The sequence below is a fragment of the Hyperolius riggenbachi genome, chromosome 2 (genome assembly GCF_040937935.1).
Source record: "Hyperolius riggenbachi isolate aHypRig1 chromosome 2, aHypRig1.pri, whole genome shotgun sequence".
Lineage (NCBI taxonomy): Eukaryota > Metazoa > Chordata > Amphibia > Anura > Hyperoliidae > Hyperolius > Hyperolius riggenbachi.
This window is the reverse complement of record NC_090647.1, coordinates 207833535-207861164: the sequence shown is the minus strand read 5'-3', so window position 1 is coordinate 207861164 and position 27630 is coordinate 207833535. Positions and strand designations below refer to the sequence as shown.

The following is a 27630-nucleotide window of genomic DNA, read 5'->3' as shown; positions in this document are numbered from 1 at the left end:
CCAGGACCGGCCAAAAAAAAAATCATCATGACTAGACTTCGCAACTACTGGATTTTTACACGAGAATGCAGGATCAGACTTAGATGTCGCTGATTCCAGCAAAGTCAGTAACAAATCAGATTCAGGGGCACTAACAAGACAGGACAAATCTTCTGATGTATGCACTGAACCAGATAGGGACTCCACAACTACCTCTGGACTGGACAGAGACTCATTTAATATACTGGATTGGAGCTCATGAGGCGCTGCAGAACAAGTCAGTATTGCAGCAGCCCCCACTGGACTAGGCAAAACTGAGGAATTCCCTGGACAGGAAGGGGACTCTGGAACCTCTGCCACAGCGGCCAGAGAACCAGAATCTTTCAGGATACAAGGCAGGGTTTCAGGAATGCTTACTAAATCAGACTGAAATTCTGAGACTTCTGTTATTTTGACCAGAGAATCAGAATTATCCATGTTACAGGGCAAGACTTCTGAAACATGCAGAGGACAGGGCTGGAGTTCCTCGGCTGTTACAACACTGGAGAGGGACTCAACAACATTGGTTAAATCAGACTGTGTACAGGGCAAGGTATCTGACACACTTGCTGACGAGGACAATATTTCAATGGCTTCTGCTTTGCTGGGCAGAAATTCATCAAGTTTTATTAGAGCAGACTGCAATTCCAAAACAGCTGCTAGACAAGTGAATATTACTGCAACACCAACTGAGGTAAGCAGTGCCTCAGACCCTTCTGCTAGAGGGTTTGAAATATCCAAAGTACTGGGTGAAGCATAAGACTCTGCGACCACAGCTTCACTGGACAGGATCACTGAACAGTCCATATTGCAGGGCAAAACCATGGAAGCACCTGCTGGACAGCATAATGATTCTGTGACCTGAGTTTCATTGGAGAGATCTACAGCACAATTCATGGTACAGGGCAAATTTATTGGAACATTTTCTGAACAAGGTAATAATTCTGCGATTTCAGGTTCACAGAGCAGATGCTCTGAGCTATTCACGAAACTAGAGCGAGGTGTAGAAACAGGAAGATCAAGACACAATGTTTGCGCATCTGAATCACCATTCAATTGTAAAATTGGAAAATTCAGATGCTGGGGTTCTGAGATTTCTGGACAGGATTGCTGGGACTCGGAAACTGATGTAGTGCATCTATAGGCATCTGCTGGATCAGACAGGAGTTGAACTTTATTAACACGGGTAATTTCTGCAGAAGTGTTTGCAGAGACAGGCAAGATTTTTCTGGTGTCTGTTTCACTGAACAAAGACTCATGAGTACTGGCTAGGCTGGACTCAGAAGTCAGCAGGACCTCTGGATTCTCTGCTGAGAAATTTGTGCAGGGCAAAGTTAAGAAAGTATCAGTGGCTTCTGTTTTACTGGGAAGTAACACTGAGTTATCCATGGTACAGGGTGGAGTTACAGGAACATTCACAAGACATGGCAGGGACTCAGTAACTGGAGAAGTGGGACAGTCTCCAATTGACAGTGTGTCTTCCCTGGTATCAACTGATTGAATCGCATAAAAATCATCCAAAATCATTTTCCACACATCGATCAATGGAGCCACAAAGTCATACCCACACACACCAGTTTTTATTAGGTTATAGGCAGACTTAATGCATGCATTCAATACTAATTCACCTTTTGCACTGTAAAATTGACAAAATGAACTTGAATCATTCTTCCATTCATTGACCAGAGCTTCCATCTCTCCTTTCTCAAATGGAGGATTCCAAGCATACTTAACAGGCAGATCACAGTTTGCAGATATGATTGTGGCAGGGGCATATATTGGGTTAATTAGCAGGTGATTGGCAGATTCCTTATTCTTAAGAATCTCTAATACCTGTAGCAAGTGTTTAACTGTAGTGTATGCAAACTTTCCTTGCTTCACAAATAAGTTGATTTGTTCAATACTCTGTAATATCTCCTCATAATCATACTCAGATAATTCTTTTAAACAAAAATCTTTATTTTCCCTAGCCAGTGATGAAAGTTCATTAGTAGTTTCATAAGTCCATTTAACTCCCCTGAAAGACAATTGCATTTCATTATCTGTTAATGGCAGAATCTCATTATAGGTCTCAGTCGCTAAGGATAACGACTCTGCAGATTGGACACGTTTTTTAGAACGTTTGCGTTTTGCCTTTGACCTTGCGGTTTTTGATGATTTATTCAAAGCTGCAGGAAAATTATCAGTAACACTTTCTGCTTGCTGCTCATTCTTGCAAGCAATTGAAGGAGCAGCTGATTGGCCTGCTGCCAGGAGTTCATTAAGAGGAAAAGGCAATGGATCTATGCGCAACCAATTGTGAATTACAAAAGCTATAAATTGCAAAGGACTTTGTCTAAACTGAGTGTGATCTAAGACATCGATTGCCCAATCAAAAAGTTTGCCCTTAAAAAGAGCACAAACGATCCAATCAGACCAGGTGGAAATTGCAGAAGCCCGAAAGTCGGGATTGGCCAGAACTTTAACCAATTCTGATATAAATTTGTCTGTAACTTCAGGACCAAGCTTTTCAAATTTTTTAAAGGAGCAGGACCCCTGACAAACAGTGTCATAATTTCTGGAAATTCCCCCCACAATAGGGATTGGTAATGGGGTTTTCATAATGTAAGGCTTGGTGGTGTATTCTCCACAGTCAGCATGCAACGCATGAGCTGGCGTGGAGGAGGTACACACACTAGCACAAGGAAACAGGCTATCCCTAGTATAGTGGAGGGGAGGACTGACTCCAATAGGAGATTGTGGCGCACAGAGCCGGTGCAGATCTGACAGCCACAAACAATGCTTTCGTTATAACGTCTCAGCGCAAAGTAGCGCTGAGCGCATAAACCAGAACTGAGGAGATCAGGACAGGAAGACAGAATAAACGCTTGCTAGCTAGCGGCTACTTAGCGACAGCAAGCGTCCAAAACCAGACAGACTGGAATGAGGCAGCCAATGCGATGCGGCGATGGCGTGCCTCACAAAGACAGGACAGGATAGTCAGAAAATAGCAGGATTAAGATAGATGAACGTAACACAGATAAACATAGAATAAGTATGTTTTCCTAGCGTATTACAATTACAGCTATCAATGAAACTATTTGTAACGTCTGACTAACATATGTATATATCGGCAATGAACCGATATATGACATAAGCAGGAACGCTGACTAAGACTGGAGTAATACAGGGGACAGGACTCAGAAGGATTCGCTATCTCTTCGCAGAGATGAACGCAATCCACAAACGGTAACAGGACAGGATTCAGAAGGATTCGTTATCTCTTCGCAGAGATGAACGCAATCCACAAACGGTAACCAGGAGCAGGGTAACTACCTCAGCACGGGTGGTCACGGTACGCGCAACCTACCAAAACGTGCTGGAAAGCTAACTAACTGCACACAGGATATAAACAGTTCGTGTACGTATACATCAGCGACACTGATGTATCAACGTAACACGAATACAAGGAAAATAATAAACGTGCTGGTATGCATATATATTGGCAATGAACCAATATATGATGCAAAGACCAGCAAAGTATCTTTATAACAAGAAACACGATCGGGGCTGAAGCGACAGCAAGACTGGCTTACACTGAAGCTATGAAAACCCAAGGAAACCCTGCAGGAAGCAGATCTTTATACTGAGGTCATCCAATGGGAGCAGACATGCAGATTCCCACACAGGTGAATGATAATCAGTCACAAGCTGACAGCAGGGAAAGACAGACAAAGCTATGCAGTTTGCATGGAAATAGATCAGAACTGCCTGAGCTGCAGCACTACTACTTCCAGCAACAGCTGCTGCAGCAGCGATCATCACAGTTGTGCACATTGTTCCCCAAGTAGCAGTTGTTTGGTCAGAGAGACAGTGGGAGAGGGAGCATGAGCAGAGGGTGAGGGCGAGCAAAGTTAAGCTCCACACTCACCACAGTGACTGCAACAACACAGGAAGATGGATCCAGCGAGGTGTCCCCTCATGACAAGCGTCCAGCGATTCATCTTCCTGCCAGCGGGTATGCGAGATGTCACGTGACATTACAGGACGGGCGCGAACGAGAAGTCAAGCGACCGCAGTACTTTACGGGGTGTCGTCAAGGATCTTAAAGATCCGGTCCTCAGTGACGGTCACTTTTCACCACACAACGCTAAGGGATGTCACGACATCGTGTAAATGACTACTTGTCGCTCAAAAAAAAAAAATGAATGGACATCGGGAAAATCGTTGGAAAAATCGTGAGGTGGTACATAGCATTAGAGAGAGGGCAAACAGACAGCATTAATGGAAATACATTATTATGCCATCTTCAATTATAAGTAGTGATGGATGTAATTACACACATTGCTTACATGTCCATTATCATTGTTTGAGCTTTAGATGCTGCCCTCCTATTCACTCTCTCACAATGAAAGACAAAACCTGCAACCCCCACTGTGTCCATTACACACTTCAAACACTGTCCTTGGGAACTCAGGGAGAAGTGCAAGCTGTGTGTCCCAGTCAGAGGGAGAGAGCATCAGATGATCCTACTGCTCCATAGCTAGTCATGGCTGGAGAGCGTCCTGACATCTAGACATGCAGGACATTCTAGCAGAGCACACAGGCTGTCTGCAGAGTTTACTGTTTGTTTGTTTGTCTTGCTCGCTCTGCAGACTCAGTAACATTTGGGGGTAGGGCGCTGTCACCTCTGTACACTGAATAGTGAGGGACTGTCTCCAATCTTTCTATGAATCCTTATTAGATGCATTCCTAAAAACACTTGTGAGAGTAGAACAGAGTAACCAGGCAGCTCAGGGTGACCCAAACTACTAGGAATGTATAGGGGGATAAAAGGAACCAAAAAGCCCTCCTACTAAAAAAGCAAAGCTAGGTGTAATTGCCTTCTTAAAACAGAGAGTAGAAAACTTTCTCTACATACCCTTAAACGGCAGTCAGTCACTCAGGCTCAGAAAGGTGGGGGCAGAGAACAGTTATAAACCAGACACCTTCTTCTTAGGGAGTATCTATAAATCTGAATGATTCTTTATCCCTGACTTAGCAGAATGCTATTTGTGAAAAGAGCAGAGTATCCAAGCAGCGCAGGGTGACCCAAGCTACTAGGAATGTATAGGGAGATAAAAGTTACCAAAATGCCCTCTTACTAAAAAAGCAAAGCTTGGTGTAATTTGCCTTCTTAAAACAGAAGGAAATCTATTTCTCTCCAGTCCCTTACAACGGTCTTTCAGGACAGGAATTTTTATTTCCCCTTGGACTGACAGTAATTTATTGCGCCTTCCCCATCAAAGCCCGCTCCAAGCCGCTGCCTGGGTGGTCAGTAGGTTAAGGCGCCCCTGAACACGCACGCACGCACGCACGCACGCACGCACGCACGCACACACACACACACACACACACACACACACACACACACACACACACACTTCCTTATGCTCCATTACCCCTACCATTAGCAACTACAACATGGACAGAAATAAAACACTTGTTTTAGTAGAATGAGGAAAGTTTAGAACTTCTGTTAATCTTTTATTTCTGACCGTGTCCCATCTGAGAGGAATGCCTCCATTTCTCTTCATAGAGTAGGAAAGACTATAGGAAGCCAGGCAGCAACGCAACTCCGAAAGATGTTCTAACCTTTTCCTACCTCAAAATAAAGAAGACATTTTGGCTGTAGTTCTCTTAATATTTGGGCAGCCATCTTGTTGAGCATTCTATCTGTTCAATAAAGATTTAATGCTTACAAAATTCAGCTTCTTTGTTTGCATACTTGCATTGCACTAGTGAGGAAGAGACTAAAAGAAAAAGAGAAAGGAGGAGCGCTCCCTGGTGTATTAACCTTTTTTAATTTGCCTCATGCGCAAGATAAAAAATAAAACTCAACCAGCATCCATACTTTGGTCCCAGAGTATTTTGGAGCAGCACCTGGTGGTAGCCTCACGTGTTGCTGAGGTCATATCACTCAACGGAGCGCAGTGGAACAGTGTGTGTGTTTTCTTTTGCCCATCTTAAGAGACTAAAAGAGTCTGCCAACAGCATTTTGCTGATGAAATCAACACTTACCTTTGAGGGAAAGAGGAATTAGGCTTATCTCATAAATTGAGAGTCCATCCAGGAGTATCTACCTATTTCTTAAAGGGACCGTGGATACAACTTAAAAATGCACAGAATGCTCACAGTGATGGGCGCGTGAGACAGGCACGGGGAGGAGTCATGCATCCACAGTTGTGCACAACTCCTGGCAAAGTCACAGGCTAATGGAGCCACCAGCAGAATAATTCATATTCCATTTTTTACGTTAAATACAGGGTCCCTTTAACAATACAAAATAGCTAAATACAATCAGGGTAACAACTCATTTTTTATTGTTAATTGTATAGTTGGATTCCAGGATATTAATAGTGAGTGGTCACTGCAATTTAAGTCCAATTTGCAGTGTGCTTTCAAAATAGTATAAAGCCTGTACACACTGCTGCGCTTGCGCTGCGCTTTTAAAATTGCATGCGTTTTTTAATTGCCGGGTCTTTTGAAAAATCATGACAATCGTGAAGACCTGTAAACACTGGTGTGCTGCGGTTTTTCTATTTTCATGAAGGCTTCGCGATTTAAAAATCGTGCAATTTTAAAAACGCACCGCAAGCGCAGCAGTGTGTGCAGGCCCTTACCTATAATTATACATAACCTACAATTATACATTACCTACAATAATATATTGCCTTACCTACCATTTTCAGTTCCACAAAATTATCCTGTGCTGTATGTAGTACATATGTCAATCTCTATGCCTATGTGTATATGCTGAAAGGTAGGTCTTCACTAAGCACACATGTATATACAAACACACACATATGCAGCTATGTTGCTACCTCTGTACAGACTGGATAGACATAAATGGCATTATGCCTTCACATGGAGAGGAAGGATTACAGAACAAAAATAATCATTAAAGACAGTCCAAATCTGTCTACTGATTTTGGTCTGATGGAAAATTTACTGTAAATACAGTGATGAAGAGAGTGCCATTCATTTCTGACCTAAAAACTGAAAGTGTCCCTGTCTGACCTTTTATTGATATTACATATCATTGTACTCAGTGTCCTTAGATTTCATAGAGAGACAAGGTAGCATTTCCATGTTGATGGAGTGTTTGGGAGACAGGCTTGCATTTGTTATTAGACAACACAACATGGTGAGGCGGGCTCTAATATTCTGTCACATTTATTTGTTACATAATGATATCCATGGCCATAGATTGGACAATATTTGTCCAATCTGACCACTTCCTGTCTGACATGACAACTACATCCTGTCTGCGAGGGCAGCAGCTGACAGTCAGGTGACTATTCTTGGAGAAAACAATTGTTAGAAAACCTGACATGATCATTATTGTCCCCCCCAAAAAAACAATCCAGGCAGCACTTGGTCATTCATATCAATATCCACTCTGAAATTTAAGTCTTACTTGTTGTGTTGACTGTTTGTTGTGTTTTTCCAAAGTTCAGATCAGTGTCCGGATGAGAAGACCCCTCATAAACTGTTTATATCCTGTCTGAGCTCAGTGCTGGCACCCCATCTTCTTTATATAGCAAAATCATCCTCTGTGTCAGTGTCACAACCTGGTGGCCAGCAGGCAATAAAGGAGTCCCCCACCAGCTAGGGGTGATGGCCCATCATCCCTTGCGAGGTGCTATGGTGAAGACCTGTGCTCACTTACACACCACTCTCTGTGAAAGTCCACCCCATCCACTGGTAGCGAAATTAACAGGACCCTGACAATACTACTGGCACTCAGAACTATATTCCAAGGTGCTAATAAGTAACAGTTCTCAAAAAATTGCAGTAAAAGACAAAGTTCTGTGCTTTTACTTATTTGTCTATCCTCAGTGCCATGCAGAATGTAGGGATCAGTGTTGAGCTAAAGAGCTGCATTATCTGTTGGCTGAGCTCAATATTCATAAACCAAAAGTACTATCAGAAATATGTAGAAAAACACAAAAAATGTCCTTACATGTCTTTGTGATGTTTTTGCCATATGCAGAACATCGGCCGCCAGCATGGAGCTTAGGCAGGATATAGACAGCTTATTAGGTGTCTTCCCACCCTGAGGCCTCCATTTACACTTAATCAGTTGGTACTTGTTTTTTTTCTTCTTCTCCATAGCAGTGCATTATGATAAATCTTTCAGTTAAAATGAGTATAGTGTGAACTGAGCCATTGGGAAACATGGACATTACTTGGAAAATCAATTGTCTTTTCAGTTATAACTTCAAGCAACTGTGTAAGTGTAATTGGGGCCTGACTAGTGTTGGGCGAACAGTGTTCGCCACTGTTCGGGTTCTGCAGAACATCACCCTGTTCGGGTGATGTTCGAGTTCGGCCGAACACCTGACGGTGCTCGGCCAAACCGTTCGGCCATATGGCCGAACTAAGAGCGCATGGCCGAACGTTCCCCGAACGTTCGGCTAGCGCTGTGATTGGCCGAACGGGTCACGTGGTTCGGACCCGAACGCGCTCTGATTGGCCGAACTGTCACGTGGTTCGGGTAAATAAATACCCGAACCACGTCATATCTCCGCCATTTGTCTGTGGGTTTAGCTTTGGGTAGGCAGGCAGGGTAGTTCGCGCTCCAGCCACGCTAGCCAGGGTCCCCCCCAGTCATTGTGTGTCGCTGCTGGGAATAGTAGTACACCGCTCGCTCAGCATTCTGTTTACTGCCACTCTGTGTACCTCGCTCAGCCACACTATATAGCATTCTGTTTACTGCCACTCTGTGTCTGCTGGGAATAGTAGTACACCGCTTGCACAGCCACACTATATAGCATTCTGTTTACTGCCACTCTGTGTACCTCGCTCAGCCACACTATATAGCATTCTGTTTACTGCCACTCTGTGTCTGCTGGGAATAGTGGTACACCGCTCGCTCAGCCACACTATATAGCATTCTGTTCACTGTTCTGTGTCTGCTTGGAATAGTGGTACACCGCTCGTTCAGCCACACTATATAGCATTCTGTGTACTGTTCTGTGTCTGCTGGGAACAGTAGTACACCGCTCGTTCAGCCACACTATATAGCATTCTGTGTACTGTTCTGTGTCTGCTGGGAACAGTAGTACACCGCTCGCTCAGCCACACTATATAGCATTCTGTTCACTGTTCTGTGTCTGCTGGGAATAGTGGTACACCGCTCGCTCAGCCACACTATATAGCATTCTGTTCACTGTTCTGTGTCTGCTGGGAATAGTGGTACACCGCTCGCTCAGCCACACTATATAGCATTCTGTTCACTGTTCTGTGTCTGCTGGGAATAGTGGTACACCGCTCGCTCAGCCACACTATATAGCATTCTGTTCACTGTTCTGTGTCTGCTGGGAATAGTGGTACACCGCTCGCTCAGCCACACTATATAGCATTCTGTTTACTGTTCTGTGTCTGCTGGGAATAGTGGTACACCGCTCGCTCAGCCACACTATATAGCATTCTGTTCACTGTTCTGTGTCTGCTGGGAATAGTGGTACACCGCTCGCTCAGCCACACTATATAGCATTCTGTTCACTGTTCTGTGTCTGCTGGGAACAGTAGTACACCGCTCGTTCAGCCACACTATATAGCATTCTGTGTACTGTTCTGTGTCTGCTGGGAACAGTAGTACACCGCTCGTTCAGCCACACTATATAGCATTCTGTGTACTGTTCTGTGTCTGCTGGGAACAGTAGTACACCGCTCGTTCAGCCACACTATATAGCATTCTGTTCACTGTTCTGTGTCTGCTGGGAATAGTGGTACACCGCTCGCTCAGCCACACTATATAGCATTCTGTTCACTGTTCTGTGTCTGCTGGGAATAGTGGTACACCGCTCACCCGTCACTGTATAGCATTGTGCTCTGTGTCGCTGCTGGGAATAGTGGTACTGTATAGCATTTCTGTACTGCCACTGTACTGCTGCCAGTCAGCGTGTACTGTAAGGATAAGTGAAATGAGGAAGAAATCCGGTGAAAGAGGGAGGGGCAAGGGAAGAGGTGTTTCCCCTGACGGTTCACGTACAGGCCACAGGGGAGCACCCAAGAAAACCCACTCAATACCACCCATGTTGTCCAGGACAACAACCCTCACAAATCCAAAAGAACAGGACCAGATAATTACTTGGATGACCTCTCAAGCGTCCAGCAGTGGGTTAAGCAGCACCAGCACATCACGCACGAGGTCCGAGTCCTCAGCCAGTTACAAGGAGCCAGTGGGCACAAAGCTGACACAACCGGCAGCGACACCACGCACACAACTGCCAGATAACCAGTCCGATGAATTACCTCAGGACACAATGGGGTATTCGCAGGAGCTATTCCCAGCCCAACAAACTTCCACCTTTCAAAGGTCAATGGAGGAACAGCCAGAAATGTTGTGCCTGGATTCACAACCGTTAACTGTGGGAAATGTACCGCGCACTGAAATACGAGGCGAGTCCGAAGAGGACTCGGAAACCCAAATCCCAGAGCAATTTGGGCAGGAGGGGTTGCAATTGCAGGAGGTCGGCCGACAAGATCTGGAAGACGACGTTGGAGTGTGCTGCGCAGAGGTTGTTGTGGGGAGCTCTACTCCACGGCGGTGGCCCACAATGACATATGACGAGTTTGAGGAGATGGAAGAGGAGGGTATGGACAATGTGGACAGAGACCCAGATTTTGTTTGTGAACGAGAACATCGCCGTCGTAGCAGCAGCACAGATGAGTCTGTTGAAGAACACACTGCTGCACGAGTTCGCCTTGTGCCACAAGGTAGGCGGCGCGCAATTTCAGGCACCACAAGCGTGGAAGTTCAAGTGAGAGGCAAAAGAGGAGCAAACAGAAATCGCCAGCAAGGAGGCAGGTGCTCCAAAGTCTGGGCTTTCTTTGAAGACTGCACTGAGGATGTTACCATGGCGATTTGCAAGGTGTGCAAGACCCGCCTGAGCAGGGGGAAAAATATTAACAACCTCTCCACCACCAGCATGAGCCGTCACATGCTATCCAAACATCCCACTCTTTGGGCAAACGCGTCAGGACAGGGTACCAGAAACAACACTGCCTCCCTTGGGTTCACCAGACCCGCCTCAGCAGCAGCAGTAGCCCAGCCATTGCGTGGTTCACAACATTCACAAACATCAGACGACGCTGACACTGTCACTTTCCGGAGTAGTGCTCTTGAGGTCTCCCAGTGTTCATCAAACACAACAACCAACAGCCCTTCCGTGTGCAGCGCTACGGTTCAGTTGTCTGTGTCGGAGATGTTTGAGCGCAAGAGGAAATTGCCAGCAAATGACCCCCGGGCCGTGGCAGTAACAGCCAGCATAGCCAAGCTTCTGGCCTGCGAAATGCTGCCATATCGATTGGTGGAGACAAACAGCTTCAAGGGCATGATGTCAGTGGCCATCCCACGTTACGTGGTTCCCAGCCGCTACCACTTTGCACGCTCTGCAGTGCCTGAGTTGCATGAGCACGTGGTCAGCAAAATAACCCGAAGCTTGAAGAATGCCGTTGCCTGCAAGGTTCACCTCACCACTGACACCTGGACGAGTGCGTTCGGCCAGGGTCGATACATCTCCCTTACCGCGCACTGGGTGAACCTTGTGGAGCCTGGCAGCGATTCCTCACCTGCTACGGCACGGGTGTTGCCCACGCCACAAACAGCTGCACCGCCGTCCCTCCCACTGGATAACAGCAGCACCTACCTCTCTGACTCCTTCTCCTCCAACGCATCTCAAAGCTGTACCTCATCCGGAAACGCTAACCCAGCAGCAGTAGGATCGTGGAAGCAGTGCAGCACAGCTGTTGGCATGCGTCAGCAAGCGTTGCTGAAGCTAATCTGCCTTGGGGATAAGCAGCACACAGGGGAGGAAATTTGGAGGGGAATAAAGGAACAGACGGATTTGTGGCTGGCACCGCTGGACCTGAAACCGGGCATGGTTGTGTGTGATAATGGGAGTAATCTCATTCGCGCTTTAAGGTTGGCTAAGCTGACACACATCCCTTGCCTGGCGCACGTGATGAACCTAGTAGTTCAGCGGTTCCTGAGGACATACCCAGGCGTGCCCGATCTGCTGTTGAAGGTGCGTCGAGTGTCCAAACATTGTAGAAATTCCAGTACTGCTTCGGGGGCACTCGCCAAGATGCAGGAGCGCTTCAATCTCCCCCACCATCGCTTGCTGTGTGATGTCCCTACGCGCTGGAATTCTACGCTGCACATGCTAGCCCGCTTTTGCGAGCAGAAGAGTGCAGTGGTCCAGTACATGACGGCGCAGTACCGAGGCGCATCCGGCCAGCTGCCAAGCTTCTGTGGATCCGATTGGGCCAACATGTTGGACCTCTGCCAAGTCCTCCAAAATTTTGAGCAATCCACGTTGCTTGTGAGCAGTGACAACTCTTCAGTCAGCATTACCATACCACTGCTGTGTTTACTGAAGAGGTCGATGTTAAAAATCAAGGAAACAGCTGTCATGATGCAACTGGGGGAATCTGAAGGAGAAAACGATCAGCGTGATGGTACCAACATCAGGCCATCCGCCTCAGGGAACGCTGGCCCCAGCAGCTATGACGAAGAAGAGGAGGAGGAACAGCTGGAGTTGGAGCAGGAATTTCATGCCACCACTGACGAGGGCCAGAGCGGTGCACGTTGGACTTCCACAATTCAACGCGAATGGTCAGCAGAAGCAGACCAGGAGGAAGGTGACGACTATGATGCATCACAACAACTATCACAACGCTCACAAGAGGATGATGAGGATTCTGGTAGGACTCTGGCACACATGGCTCAATTCATGCTAGACTGCATTGAACGTGACCCACGCATTGTGCGCATTCTGGACAACACCAATTACTGGGTTTATACCCTTCTGGATCCACGGTACAAACACAATGTTCCAAAACTGCTTGAAGAAAGAGTCAGACAGGTCAAAATGGAAGAATACCAGCAGGCCCTTGTGGAGACTTTAGAGAGGAGATTGACATCCTCCCCCTCCTCTAGCCAGTTGTACGCAGACAGACTGACTTCCGCAAACCCAGGACGACCAGGAGGGCAGCAAACAACGCAAGCCGCAGCTAGTACCCAAAAGGGAATGGTATCGGCAGTGTCCTTGGAGTGGGAAAATTTTCTGACACCCATGCAGCCGCAGCCCACTGAACAGCAAGCGTGCAGATCCACCTCCAACACCGATCGCCTGGAGAAGATGGTCAAGGACTACATGTCAGATGGCGTAGCTGTGTCGAACCATCCATCTGCACCCTTCAACTATTGGGTATCGAAGCTAGACACCTGGCACGAACTGGCAATGTACGCAATAGAGGTGCTGGCTTGCCCGGCAGCCAGCGTTATGTCGGAACGCTGTTTCAGTGCTGCCGGAGGCATCGTCACAGATCGGCGTATCCGCCTCTCTACAGACAATGCAGACCGTCTGACTCAAATTAAAATGAATCAATCCTGGATTGGAAATGACTACGCAACACTCCAGGACCCCAACCAAGTAACATGACCAATGAACATCTGGGATGGTGTTGCGTTTCCGGGCCCTGTTTATTGAACCTCTCATCTGTATTACATTTATGACTGCATGGCGGCAAAAAGCATTGCTGCTATATCCGCACGCTTTTTGTCCACATGCAAGGCCTGGGTTGTTGTGTCTCACAAAGCGTGGCCTTCTCCTCCTGCGCCTGCTCCTGTTCCATCACGTCTGCTGCTGCTGGGTTAGCGTTGCCGCGTGGTCCCTGTTTATTGAACCACTTATCTTTATTACATTTATGACTGCATGGCGGTACAAAGCATGCTATCCGCACGCTTCTTGCCCTCATGCAAGGCCTGGGTTGTTGTGTCTCACAAAGCGTGGCCTTCTCCTCCTGCGCCTCCTCCTGTTCCATCACGTCTGCTGCTGCTGGGTTAGCGTTGCCGCGTGGTCCCTGTTTATTGAACCACTTATCTTTATTACATTTATGACTGCATGGCCGTACAAAGCCTGCTATCCGCACGCTTCTTGCCCTCATGCAAGGCCTGGGTTGTTGTGTCTCACAAAGCGTGGCCTTCTCCTCCTGCGCCTGCTCCTGTTCCATCACGTCTGCTGCTGCTGGGTTAGCGTTGCCGCGTGGTCCCTGTTTATTGAACCACTTATCTTTATTACATTTATGACTGCATGGCCGTACAAAGCCTGCTATCCGCACGCTTCTTGCCCTCATGCAAGGCCTGGGTTGTTGTGTCTCACAAAGCGTGGCCTTCTCCTCCTGCGCCTGCTCCTGTTCCATCACGTCTGCTGCTGCTGGGTTACCGTTGCCGCGTGGTCCCTGTTTATTGAACCACTTATCTTTATTACATTTATGACTGCATGGCGGTACAAAGCCTGCTATCCGCACGCTTCTTGCCCTCATGCAAGGCCGGGGTTGTTGTGTCTCACAAAGCGTGGCCTTCTTCTCCTCCTGCGCCACCCTCCTCCTGTTCCATCACGTGTGCTGCTGCTGGGTTAGCGTTACCGGTCCCTTTTCCTGGAACCTCTTATATGTATTACATTTATGACTGCATGCCGACAAAAAACATGTTACCTGTGCAAAGAAAACAGACATTTCCCGCATTTAAAAGACAGTTTTCCCTTTGAAACTTTAAAATCGATTTTCTCAAAAACTATAAGCTCTTTTTGCTAATTTTTTTTTCCTCTTGTACCCACTCCCAAGGTGCACATACCCTGCAAATTTGGGGTATGTAGCATGTAAGGAGGCTTTACAAACCACAAAAGTTCGGGTCCCCATTGACTTCCATTATGTTCGGAGTTCGGGTCGAACACCCGAACATCGCGGCCATGTTCGGCCTGTTCGGCCCGAACCCGAACATCTAGATGTTCGCCCAACACTAGGCCTGACACTGATCTGAATTTTGGGAAAACACAACAATCAACCTAACAGGTAAGACTCCACTTTCAGTGTGGATATTCAGTTTATTATTATAAACAATTATGCACATTCATTTAAATGCAGATAGAATAGAAAATAGTGATGAATAGCCAACAAGTGCTGGCAGGATTATTTTTCTTTTGGGGAACAATAATGATCATGTCAAGTTTTCTAACAATTATTTTCTCCAAGTATAGTCACCTGGCTGTCAGCTGCTGCTCTCGCAGACAGGATGTACCTGTCATGTCAGACTGGAAGTGGCCAGACTGGACGAATATTGTCACATAGCCAATAATAAAGCCTGCCTCACCATCCTGTGTTGTCTAATCACAAAAGCAAGCCTGTCTCCCATACACTCCATCAACACAGAAATGCTACCTTGTCTCTCTATGAAATCTAAGGACACTGAGTACAATAGTACGTAATATCAATAAAAGGTCAGGCAGGGCCACTTTCAGTTTTTAGGTCACAAATGAATGGCACTTTCTTTATCACTGTATTTACAGTAAATTTTCCATCAGACCAATATCAGTAGACAGATTTGGACTGTCTTTAATAATTATTTTTGTTGTGTAATCCTATCCATTTGAAGCCATAATGCCATTTCTGTCTATCCAGTCTGACCAGAGGCAGCAACATAGGTGTGTGTGTGTATCTGTGTGTGTGTGTGTGCGTGTGCGTGTGTGCGTGCGTGTGTGTGTGCGTGTGTGTATGTGTGTGTGTGTGTACGTGTGTGTGTGTGTGCGTGCGTGTGTGTGCGTGTGTGTGCGTGTGTGTGCGTGTGTGTGTGTGTATGTGTGCCTGGGCAGAAAAAAATGTGATTGGGCATGGTCATACCAGATCATATGTGGATCCAAATATTGTCTATAACATATAAGTATTTGAAACTTGTTTACATTCTGTAGGCACTAAATGTAGCACATATTTTCTACCTGTTCATTAGGTCTCGTACATAATTAGATTGTCAGCCTCTGGCAGGGTCCTCCCTTCTCTAATGTAGTCTACAGGATTGTGTGCTCCTTTCCTATGACAGCCTGTACTTGTATTACTGGGCCTACCTAACCAGCCCATAATCGCATGATCATGTATTTTGTACCGCTTGCCTTGTATAACTTTGTTCTATGTTATATAACCTTGTTATGTCTGTCATCCTGGTGTCATTGTATATATTTATTGTCCAGCGCTGTGTAATATGTTGGCGCTTTATAAATACAATAAAAATAAAAATAATAATAATAATAATAATTAAGCCACCAGCAATTATCTCTTATATCACTACTTCTCATGCATGACACTGTGTCACACATGCTCCTAAGAAAAAGATGAAAAAGTATAAAAGTTGAAATTGTCAAAACAAAACAAAAATTATTAATAGCATTATTCTGCATCCAAATAACACTGATATCATCAACAGTCCTTTTTACAGAATACAGTCATGTCACTGACTGTCCTGAGAGTATCTAACAATCTAACCCCTAACATAGTCATTTTCTAATGTCTAATATCCTACCATATTAGTATGTATTAATATAGCACTGACATCTTCTGAAACACTTTGCAGAGTACTTAGACATGCCACCGACTGTCCTCAATGTGTAATAGTTGGGAGCGGGTCTTAAATTACTTATTAATAAAAATATATAACGATATATCCTCATTGGAGTAGTCAACCACACTCGGATCAATACAAATGTAAAGTTAGGAGGATAAAACATATTTTGAGAAACTACAGCAAAAAAGATGATTCAAACCTTGATTTATTGTATCAAAAGTACAACATTTTTACGATATAAAAAACTTTTTGTCAGAAACTGAATCTTCAGAGATGAAAGGTCGGTCAACCACAAAGATGATATAGTTTGACAGTTTTTGGCAAGGGATAATACTTTGTTTGCAAAATGTTCAGGCAACGACACTAGTTCATTTTGAGTTAGTTTCAAACCTTCATCAGGCTTTTACAAACTAATAAAAAAATCTACATAATGTCCAAAATAAATGCTAAAATTAACCTCCAGAACATATAGGGTCATTTGTTCCAACTAAATGCAACTCCACACCATCCTGCTGGCCTGGGCTACAAACGAGGAGTTGCATTTGGTTGACAGCCCTCAAAGCAGTTTACAAGATCACAATCTAATGTAATCCAGCACAATAGAATAGAAATTGACATATGTCATACATATGGCAGGGGATACTTTTATGGAACTGAAAACTGTAGGTGAAGCTATACTGAAAGCACACTGCCAATTGGACTCAGATTATTTGCAGTGATCACCAGTAATATCCTCAGATTTGATGTTAAAAATAGTTAGATACTACTGGATGGTCTCTCAATTAAGAGATTATTGTAATTTTTATTTCACTCTTGTTATCTATTAACCCTTCTAAATGCCATTAAATCAAATTCCATGTATCCCCTGCTCTGTGTTTATTATGCAGCCTGCAACCTTACTCTGCACTGCAAGCATTCCAATCTTTTTTTTTAACAAATCAATTTTTATTTTGCAAGCATTCCAATCTAATCAGAAATGTTTCTGCTGTAATAAATCTTATCTCAGTCAGCCTGGCTCTATTTGATACATTGCCGACAAGACGAAATCTTCTCATCACCCCTCCCACATTCCTGCGCCTCACTGATTGGCTGAGAGCAGTTCAGTGAGCTGTTGAAATACAATATATGCTGTGCTCACATGTTTACAAAGCAAGATAGATGTGCAGTTTCTAAGAGAAAAATAAGAGTAAGGGAGGAAATTACATCAGGATTGGCTTCAGTCAGAAGTAGTCAAAATGGAAAATGCCAGGAACAGTTTTCACTTTATTTATTACTAGTAGACCCAAGCCCATTTAAAAACAGGCTCTAGGGTCTGTTTCTCGCCGCCGACTGCCATATGTTACTGCGCACCCGTCGCATACGCGTGCGCGCACCCAACGCAAATGTGCAATTACACGTACGCCGCGCACACACCCGGCTGCCCGCCGGATCACACGCCCGTCTGGCTCCCTGGCCCTGTCCTCCTGTCTCTGTGAGGCTGGGTCCAAGATGCGCGCATGCGCAGTAGCAAAAAGCAAGGACCAAGCTACACAGGGACAGCGTGACGCAGGGACACATAGGTTTTATTATAGAGGATATAAAATTCACTAAAATCAAAACATGAGCAGTACAATACATTAGTACGTATTGTACATTATGTAAGTAGAACAAGTATTTATCAACTTGTAGATGTTTTTTTTCCCTGGGATAGCATGGCTGTCCCTCCTGCTTTAATAAATGAAAGTATAATCATAATTTAAAACTTACATTTTTGTTTTCTTTACTAATCCACTAGAAGATTACATTGCCAGCATCTAAAATGGAACGTGCCTCTATATTACATAGTGATTTTCTATAAATTACCCCAGAACAATGATGTTGATGTTTTGCCCATGTGACATGTGTTTACCAATCGACACATTTGTGCGCATAAATAGAACCAGCCAGTGTTAGCAGAACATTACACGAATTATGTGCCGGGCTAAATAAAGAAAATCATAGGTTTCAGTCTGCAGGGTTACACATCCTGTGTACTTGTTACAATTGTCATGTTATTACGAAAGCCTGGTGGAACAATGTGCTTGCTATAGCAGCCAGGCATCACTACCTTGTAGTTAAAAGTGTTTGATGTGAAAACATACACTCAGAACACGTAACAATATGCTTGTCATTTGTAGGAGCTGCAAGAAATACGGATAGATGGATTGTTCTTGTATATGTGTGGGCTGCTTTCTCCTGCCAATCTAATCGATTCGAAAGTTCTACTAATTGCATAAATCCGATTCAAAGTGATTGAAAAACCCCTGCAAAAATGGAGAAAAAATGAACTACACATTGACCCAAAAGCAAAGCAAAATTCTGCAGTTATGGCTCATTTATGTAACGGCTGAGGCCCACTAAAAATAGCAATTGGGACAGCATTTTGTGAAGCCTTTTTTTTCTGTAGCAATTTTAGCAGCATTTTCTGATTGGTAAACTCCCCATTGGGCCACCTCCCCCCCCCCCCTTATAGTTACCGGTTCTTGCCTCCTCTTTTGTCCCGTCCGTGCAGCTTCTGAACTGGCCACTAGAGTTCCAAGCTTACTGTTGTGTGACCGCTGTGAGCCTGGAGCTATAGTGACCAGATCAGAAAGCTGCACAGGACACTAGAGGATAGAAATGGGAGTGAGGATATGCTGAAGCATGCTCTACAGTGTACTCTGCATATGGGGGCCCCCAAACATGTCACCCCCCCCCCCATTTTGGGTGTCAATATGGGTGTCAAAAAGTCACCACTATAGTATGTAGTTTTTTTTATTTATTTATTTTATTTTACACACTTCATTGGAATTGCACTTTACAAGTGCAACAGGATAAAACGTACAAACTGCTAAACTGTGACAGGGACATTACTTACACACAAAGCTAGATCATTAAAGTCATTGGGACTCGTAAAAAAAAAAAAGATACTTACCTAAGGAGAGGGACATCTCTGGGTCCTATAGAACCTTCCCGCTCCTCTCCTGGTCCCCTCATTTCAATGGCAGCTCTTTCGTTTGTATCCCCTGCCGCGGTGGGCTGCGGAAGTCTTCGGAAGTTGAGTCCTCCTGAAGAAAGGCTGCTCCATAGGACACACGAGCAAATGTGCAAAAGAGGGCACTTGTGTGTGCGCAGTATGGAGCGGCCCATCTTCTGGAGCACTTGGGCTCCCGAAGACTTCCAAAGCCTCCCTTCGGCGGCGGAGAGAGCAGTATTTGACCAAATTGGTCGAATACTGCTACGGAGGAGCCAGTACTGGAACGGGGGCCGAGAGAGGAGCGGAAAGCCTCTATAGGACCCAGAGCCTTCCCTCTCATTTAAGTATCTGGCTTATTTTTTTACATATCAATTCCCATTCACTTTAAAAAGCATCCCATAAGGGTCCATTAAAAAAAATAACTTAAATAGTAGGGATTGTAGTTTGCCAATTCCCATAAACAGTGTAAAAAAGGCCTTCTTTTACCTGTGTGCAGATGTGCTCCTGAGGTACAGGTTATATTTCTCTTCAGCAGACAGCCCATCCATCAACAGATAAAAAATAAGGAAGTTGCTTTGGCCTTGAGCTTGAGTGATGAGGCGTGTCTTCTCCAGCATATATGTGTACAGTCTGGCTGAAATTTAAATAGACTTGTGTGAGAAACCATTTGATTTATGTATTCCCCCATGAATGAATAGCTTTTCTTATCCGATCATATTCAATAATCAGGTTATATCCATCAGAATGACAGGTATCCTCTTTAGCCTTTGCACTCGGGCTCAGTTTATTCCAAAAAAAACAAATCATTACGAAGGTTAGCAGAGGATTTTTACTTAAAGGCAAAGCAAGCAAGTCCACTTTTGTCTATGAGGCAGTTTAGTAGTGTTGATACAAAATTCGGAACATCATTATAAAGTAAGTCACCCAAACACTTCACTGATGACTAACGAACAGTAGTGCTGGTGTTTCGAACCACTCAGCACTGAACCTGCGGGAAGGGTCATGGGGCGTTCACTTGTGCTCCACAATGCATCTCACATGACTCCAATATTTCCCTTTTCGGGTTTGGAAAGAGGAAGTATGGAGTCATGTGAAACTTGAAGTGAAGCATAAGTTAGTGAGCACCCCCGACCCTGTCTGCAAGTTCAGTACTGAATGGTGCTAAAGAGTGGTGTTCAGGTGAATTTAGAATGATGTTCCAAATTTGTACACTACTGTTTACCAGTCATTATTGTTACTTTAAAATACAAGAAATACTAAACCTCTATTAAGCCTCAACAGATCACCTATTAGAAAAGGGTTCCTGAATTAGGGAGGTACTAGTTCAGCCCCCTGGCCCCACCTTAACCCAGCCCTATATCTGAGACTGGCTGATAACATCAGGGATGGGAGGAAATGTAAGCAAAAATGGGAATAGCAGGGCTTAAAGTACATATATGTTTGAAAAGTAACAGAAGGAACCAAGGACATAGCAATAGCCATAGCAGCTGCTATGGGGCCCTGGAGCAGAGGGGCCCCAGGTGGTACTTGATGTAATCACCATTAAATTTCTTGTGTTCCAATACCATATGAATTTGTCTAAGTGCTCATGGACTATATGCAGTGTAAATCACATGCCAATTTAAATTGCCCAATTAAATCATATCGATATGTTAGGGGCATGTGGCACTGCTTAAGAATGCTTACATCTAATGGCCCCATGAAGCTTTTGCTATGGGGACCCATAATCTCTAGCTAAGCCACTGCAGTCTGTCAGCTTTAGCTTTACTTTGATGTTACAATTATAACTTCAAGTTTTAATTCCAAATTACTCTTCCACTTTGCTAATATACCTGAACTAGGACTTGTGGTTAATAAAAATTCTATATCTTTACAATTGTCCAGTGCTGAGTTCAAATTAATGTGACTTATTTGCTTTATGTTTCTGCTGCCATGGACTAAACCGCATAGTGCAAGATCCTGCATGCCCTTATCCAGCCCATTCATAAGGTGCCTACTAAGATTGCAATTTTTAGCAAAGAATCGTATTTTCAATAAGATCATTTAGAATGAAAGAGAAGATTGTATTTAATCAATTTACAGCATTTAAGAACCGAACTTGCGATCGTTGAGTTTGAAAGTGTGACGATAAGATTAACATGGGTTCAAATAGCACTATGTTGAGGCTGGTTTCACAGTGGGACGTTACAGGGAAACGTTAGAGCAGCCTGTAACGCACCCCAACGCACAGCAATGAAAAATCAATGGGCTGTTCACAGTGCCCACGTTGCGTTACTTAGTAACGCTGTGCCATAAGACAACGTACTGCATGCAGTACTTTATAAGCGGCAGAGCCGCGTTAGACTGCTTGCACATGCTCAGTAATGTTGGGGAGGAGCGGAGAACGGCCAGGCACATGGCTAATTAATATTCACTGCACTCAGTGATGTGCAGTGTTTACTTCCTGGAGCGGCCGCTCTGTGCGGCGATTGGCCGGGCGGGACCACGTGATGCCGCATGCATCCAAGAGTACGCATCACGGACGCCAGAGTGAGCTGCACAACGCGGCTCACTCTGACGTCCACATCAGAGAGCACCAGGCGTTGCGTTAGGGACACATTATGCGACCATAACGTCTCCTAAAACACAACGTCCTACTGTGAAACCAGCCTTACTTGGAAGCTGGCTGTGCCCTTTTTTTTTTTTTTTTGCACATCGAAATTGTTAACAGAGCGGTGCTATTGGCAAAGCAAGCAGCCAAAAAAGAAGTGGAATGCAACCATACCGTTCCTAGAGAGTAAACAGAAACAAATTTATCTGTGTGAGCACACACTGCTGATAAAATAAATAAAACATTTTTTGTCATGTTTCATATTTAGGTCACTCACTTTAAAAAAAGCACAAGCATCACATCTTTTGCAAAAATGTACAATAATAATACATTGCAGTACACTTAGAAACCATATTGTATACCACAGGGGATGAAGACTGCATAATGACATTATTATTATTATTATTATTATTATTATTAATATTATATACACAGCACACTCATCTTCTGTAGGGCCCTATGAAGTGAAAAATACTTTAGTTCAGATTAAAGTGCAATTAAAAGAATTACTGAATTTCCACAAGTATGCAGCAGTGATGAGCAAAAATGCAAATATTCTCTTCGATGAATTTTCGCTGAAATAAGTACAATTTTTGCTTCGAAAAGCGAAAATTCGCCCAAATATTTTAGTGTTTATTTTCACCTAATGTCTGTGATTTTCGCGGTAAATTGCAAAGTCCCCTTACCAGCTAGAATAACCAAATTGGCAAACTATGTTAAGGAGAACAGTGGGAAAAAGAATATTTAAAAAAAAAGAACTTATAGTTTTGGAGAAAATCAATTTTAAATTCACAATAGGAAAAAATAGAAATACATTTATTTTATTATTTTCTTTTTGTTAAACACCTCAATATACATAGTGATTTAAATAAAAAAATGTTTATGAAGTGCACGTGTCAGTATTACTACAGTGGTAGAGGGAAGCAGCGGCTCGGTCAGAGTGACCATCACATCCATAAGTCAGGAGAAGCAGGCAGTGGTACATATCCCATAAAATGACAGTGGCAGGGGAGCAGCAGCTCGGTCAGAGTGACCATCACCCCCATAAGTCAGGAGAAGCTGGTAGTGCACAAATAAAAAAAAAATCCAGAGGCAGAGAGGAACATCGGCTTGGACACAGCGACCAGACAACTGTAGTGAGAGGTATATGGAGGCTGCCAAATGTTTTCCTTTTAAAAGAAAACCAGTTGCCTGGCAGCCCTGCTGGTCTGTTTGGCTGCAGTAGTAATTGAATCAAACCATAACAAGCATGCAGAGATGCTCTTGATGCACTCACTCGTGATTCAAATGAGGCTTAATTGCCGCAGCTGAGCGACTGGTTGATAAGGGGTTATTTACCTATAATGCCGCCATCCGCGTTGCATTTCAAAGAGCTTGCACGCATCCTATTGGTTGCGTTGCAAGCCTCACCACGGTGCACTTCCTCCTTCAAGCCGGAATCAGGAAGTGTGCCGTGGTGAGGCTTGCAACACGACCAATAGGACGCGTACAAGCTCTTTGAAACGGACGGATGACAGCATTATGGGTAATTAACTCCTTATCAACCAGTTGCTCAGCTGCGGCAAATAGCCTCAGTTGAATCACGAGTAATCACTCGTGATTACTCGTGAGAGAATCTCTGCAAGCATGCAGCTAATCTTGTCAGAAATCTGACACAAATATCAGAAACACCTGATCTGCTGCATGCTTGTTAAGGGTCCATGGCTAAAAGTATTAATGTTAGAGGATCAGCAGGATAGCCAGGGAACTGGTATTGCTTAAAAGGAAATAAATATGGCAGCTTCCATATACCTCTCACTACAGTTGTCCTTTAAAGATCTACTGTAGCAAGAAGAATATGGAGGCTGTCATATTTATTTCCTTTGAAACAATACCAGTTGCCTGGCTATCTTGCTAATCCTCTGCCTCTAATACTTTTAGCCATAGATGCAGAACAAACATGCAGCAGATCAGGTGTTTCTGACATTATTGTCAGGTCTGACAAGATTATCTGCATGCTTGTTTCTGATGTAATTCAGATGCTGCTGCAGGACTGCCAGGCAACTGGTTTTGTTTAACAGGAATATGACAGCCTCCATATACCTCTCACTTCAGGTGTCCTTTAACCCTCTGGGGATAACACAGGAGATTTTTATGATAATGTCAAGGTTTCAAAAATATTATTTGTAAAATATCAAAATGTCTAGTAGTGAAATTTTCAAGTTACACAGCTAGTCCCTACTATCTGCAATGGGAGGTTTGAACTGTTCAGTAATCCAGGATTCATTTAATTTTATAAGTGTCAGTATGTCAACAGATTTTGTTGACAACCTTGTGCGCTTGTCTGTTACCAGTTTAGCGGCACTGAAGGCACACTTTGAAAGTACACTGGATGGCGGACAACTCATAACCTTGCAATATGGCACAGACACACTAAGTACACAGCAACAGTATCTCACCTACTGCTTCTTTTAAAAAAAAGCACAGAAAAAAATAGTCTTAAAAAAGACTTTTGTTTAGAAATAGAAGGACTATGCAGTATGCAGCCTGCTTAAGCTGCTTGTATTTTTGGAGAATGGAAAACTCAAACCCGCAAAAAACTCAGCAAAAGAGAAATGCAGAATAGGGATGGTCAGAATGCCAATTTCCGATTCCGCGGTAAATCCGCATTCCGCTATTGCCAAATTCCGCTACCAATTTCCGCATTCCAATGCGGAATTTCCGCCGGAAATCGTGGAAATTCTGCCCGACTTTAACATCAATTTTCTCAAAAACTATAAGGCCTTTTTGAAAACTTTTTTTGCATCTTGTTCAGAAGATTCTGTTTAATAAACCCTGAACATGTTGTGTTTCTAGGACGTACAGGGGCTTTGCTATTAACTGCTAAAGTCGACGGATTTTTACTGTAATGTAAAATGCAGAAAATAGGCAGATGCAGATTTTCTGCATTTTACAATACAGTAAAAATCCGCCGACTTTAGCGGTTAATAGAAAAGCCCCCTTAAGTCCTAGAAACACCAATTGTCAGGGTATATTAAACTGAATCTTGTGAACAAGATGCAAATAAAAGTTTTCAAAAAGTCCTTATAGTTTTTGAGAAAATAAATGTTAAAGTCGGGTGGAATTTCCACGATTTCCGGCGGAAATTTCCACGATTTCCGGCAGAAATCTGCCTACCTCACTAGAATTACCAATTTCCGCATTCCGATTCGGAAATGCAATTTCCGATCGGAATTTCGGAAATTGCATTTCCGCTGAATCCGAATGAGCATCCCTAATGCAGAATACTCTGGGCTTTGTCTGTGCACAGATGTTCTACTACTAATATGATATCTAGTATGTAGCTTGCACTGTGGCACAGACACACTACAGTACACAGTGACCAGCAACAGTAACAGTATATCACCCCCTGCTTCTACATAAAATCCACTGAGCACAGAAAAAAATGTCTTAAAACAGACTTTTGTTTTAGAATACAAGTACAATTCAGCCTGTGGTAGCTTGTATTTGTGGAGATTATCAAACCACAAACACACAGTAGACTGCAAATAAATGAGCAGTAGATAGCTAAGCTCTCTCTACTCCTATCACATACACTAAGTCTTGCCAACAGAGGCTGGTGTGTCAGAGAGCTAGTCTTCTCAGGGGGCTGTCTGCTGTCTGATTGGTTGTAGTTATATGGTTCCTGGGTCAATTCTGCTGCTAAGAATCATGGGAGGCCTAATATGGGGAGAAAAGACATCACTTCCTATCAATTTTCGAATTTTCATGCTAAGCACATGACGAAATATAGCAGTTGATTTCGAAATCTGCTATTTGGGCGAAAATATGGTACGTTTCCTTTAATTTCGTTATTTGGGCGAAAACAGGAAAATTTAAGCTTCTTTCCGCAAAAATTCTGCAAAATCGAAAATGGTATTTTCGATGCAAAAATGACTTTGGCAAGCAACACTGGTATTCACTCAGACACGTATGTGAACTTGCTGAACATTTAGTTTAGAAACTGTAGCTAAAGAGTCTGTTGAAAAATGAAAAGCCCATGTTGGGCAGCCCTAACTTTTCAGCAGCATTCATTTTGATAAAGAAGGCTGCAAAGAGCGCTGCCAAGTTGTATGGAAAATTCTGATCATAGTGTCTGTGGGCACACCTCCTCTACCCTCCAATCATATAGCCATATAGGAGGGAATTCCCCACAATATCAGCCATACAGAGCCCCCTGATGATCTGTTTGAGAAAAGGTAAGTACTGTATTTCTTGTGGGAAAGGGGGAATCAGCTACTGATTGGGATGAAGTTCAATCCTTGGTTACACTTCCTTGTTTAAGCTTTAGCAGCTTAAAAAAAGTAATTTACTTACCCGGGCCTTCCTCCAGCCTCCTTTTCTAAGGGCCTTCCCTTTAAGTTAATTGAAAGGTTAAATATCAATTTTTACTGTATTTTTTTGTTTTCTTGTGTGGACCCCGATTCAATAAACCTTTTATATCAGGTGATATTTTCTTATATACAAAATACCCTTTAAGTGAATAGCAAGTGAAGAAGTACTTAATGTAGGTAAGAAAAATAATATCGAAACAGAATTAAACTTAGAAGTAAGGGCTGGTTCACACTACAAGAGCTTTTTCTAAGCAATTGAGATTTGAAAAGCTCTTGCTAATGGAATGCTATGTGTGTGTTCTCAACTTGAGCTACGTGATTTTATAAAAATCACCCATAGCATTGCATTAGCAAGAGCTTTTCAAATCACTAGCACTTAAAAAGCTCTTGTAGTGTGAACAAGGCCTAACATGTATCTAGCTGTGTATCTAGCTGTGTACCCATGCCCATATTTACAATATTTGCAATCCAAAATACATATACAAAACAACCTTTGTTGTATGTTTAAAATGTGAGATGATGATAGGGTGAGGATGGATGTACATTTAATGGAATTAGGGTAGAACTGGAGAGGAAGTTAACTGGGATGGGGATGGGACAAATAAATAAAGGGTGGGTATGGATAGAGATAGATGGACAAGATTCTTTCTGTCTTTCTGTCTCTCTACACACCTCTAGTGGCGTGAGGAGGTGATATATGGTGATATCTGCACGTCTAATAGAGACTTAGCTGGAAATTCTTGTGATGGATATATTAAGCAATCAGGCATCTTTAAACAACAGATGTAACAGGTAAGACACCCATAATGAATATGAGTATAATAGATGTGTAATGTCTGTACTGTGGGTGCATAATACGTTCATAACTTGATTGAACCACACTATGCAGCCACAATATACATATCCCACTCCTACTAATTCTCACATACTTTTGTCCAATCATCTGAATTTCATCTTTTCTGTAAATAAGTATGTGGGCACCTTGCCCACAATGAAATGAGATTTCTGGCATTATTTCAGTTAGTGCTGCAGATGGTATTTACAGATTTGGGCTTTGTATGGACTGTGGATAACCCATGAGTCTTTAGAAACTTGTCTATATGGTTATATCCAGGGCCGGCCTTAGGTCTCACAACACCCTGAGCAAACTGTAGTGCATCCCCACCCCCAGATTGTGACCGCTGCTGCCCCCCCCCCCCTTTTTTTAGAATCATCTCTAAAAATCACAATATTGCTACAGAGAAACAGTGGTAGTGTTAGATGTTAGCTA

General features: G+C 43.6%; 1 protein-coding gene across 4 annotated transcripts in view; it reads right to left on the bottom strand.

Annotated features, from left to right (window-relative positions):
* The window catches only part of MYO16 (myosin XVI), a 490337-nt gene that overhangs the window by 216121 nt on the left and 246586 nt on the right, over positions 1-27630 (bottom strand). For all 4 annotated transcript variants that reach the window (XM_068268029.1, XM_068268033.1, XM_068268031.1 and 1 more), the window contains exon 16: positions 19905-20052. In XM_068268029.1, the coding sequence (XP_068124130.1) occupies positions 19905-20052 (148 nt within the window). The remainder of the gene's footprint in view (positions 1-19904; positions 20053-27630) is intronic.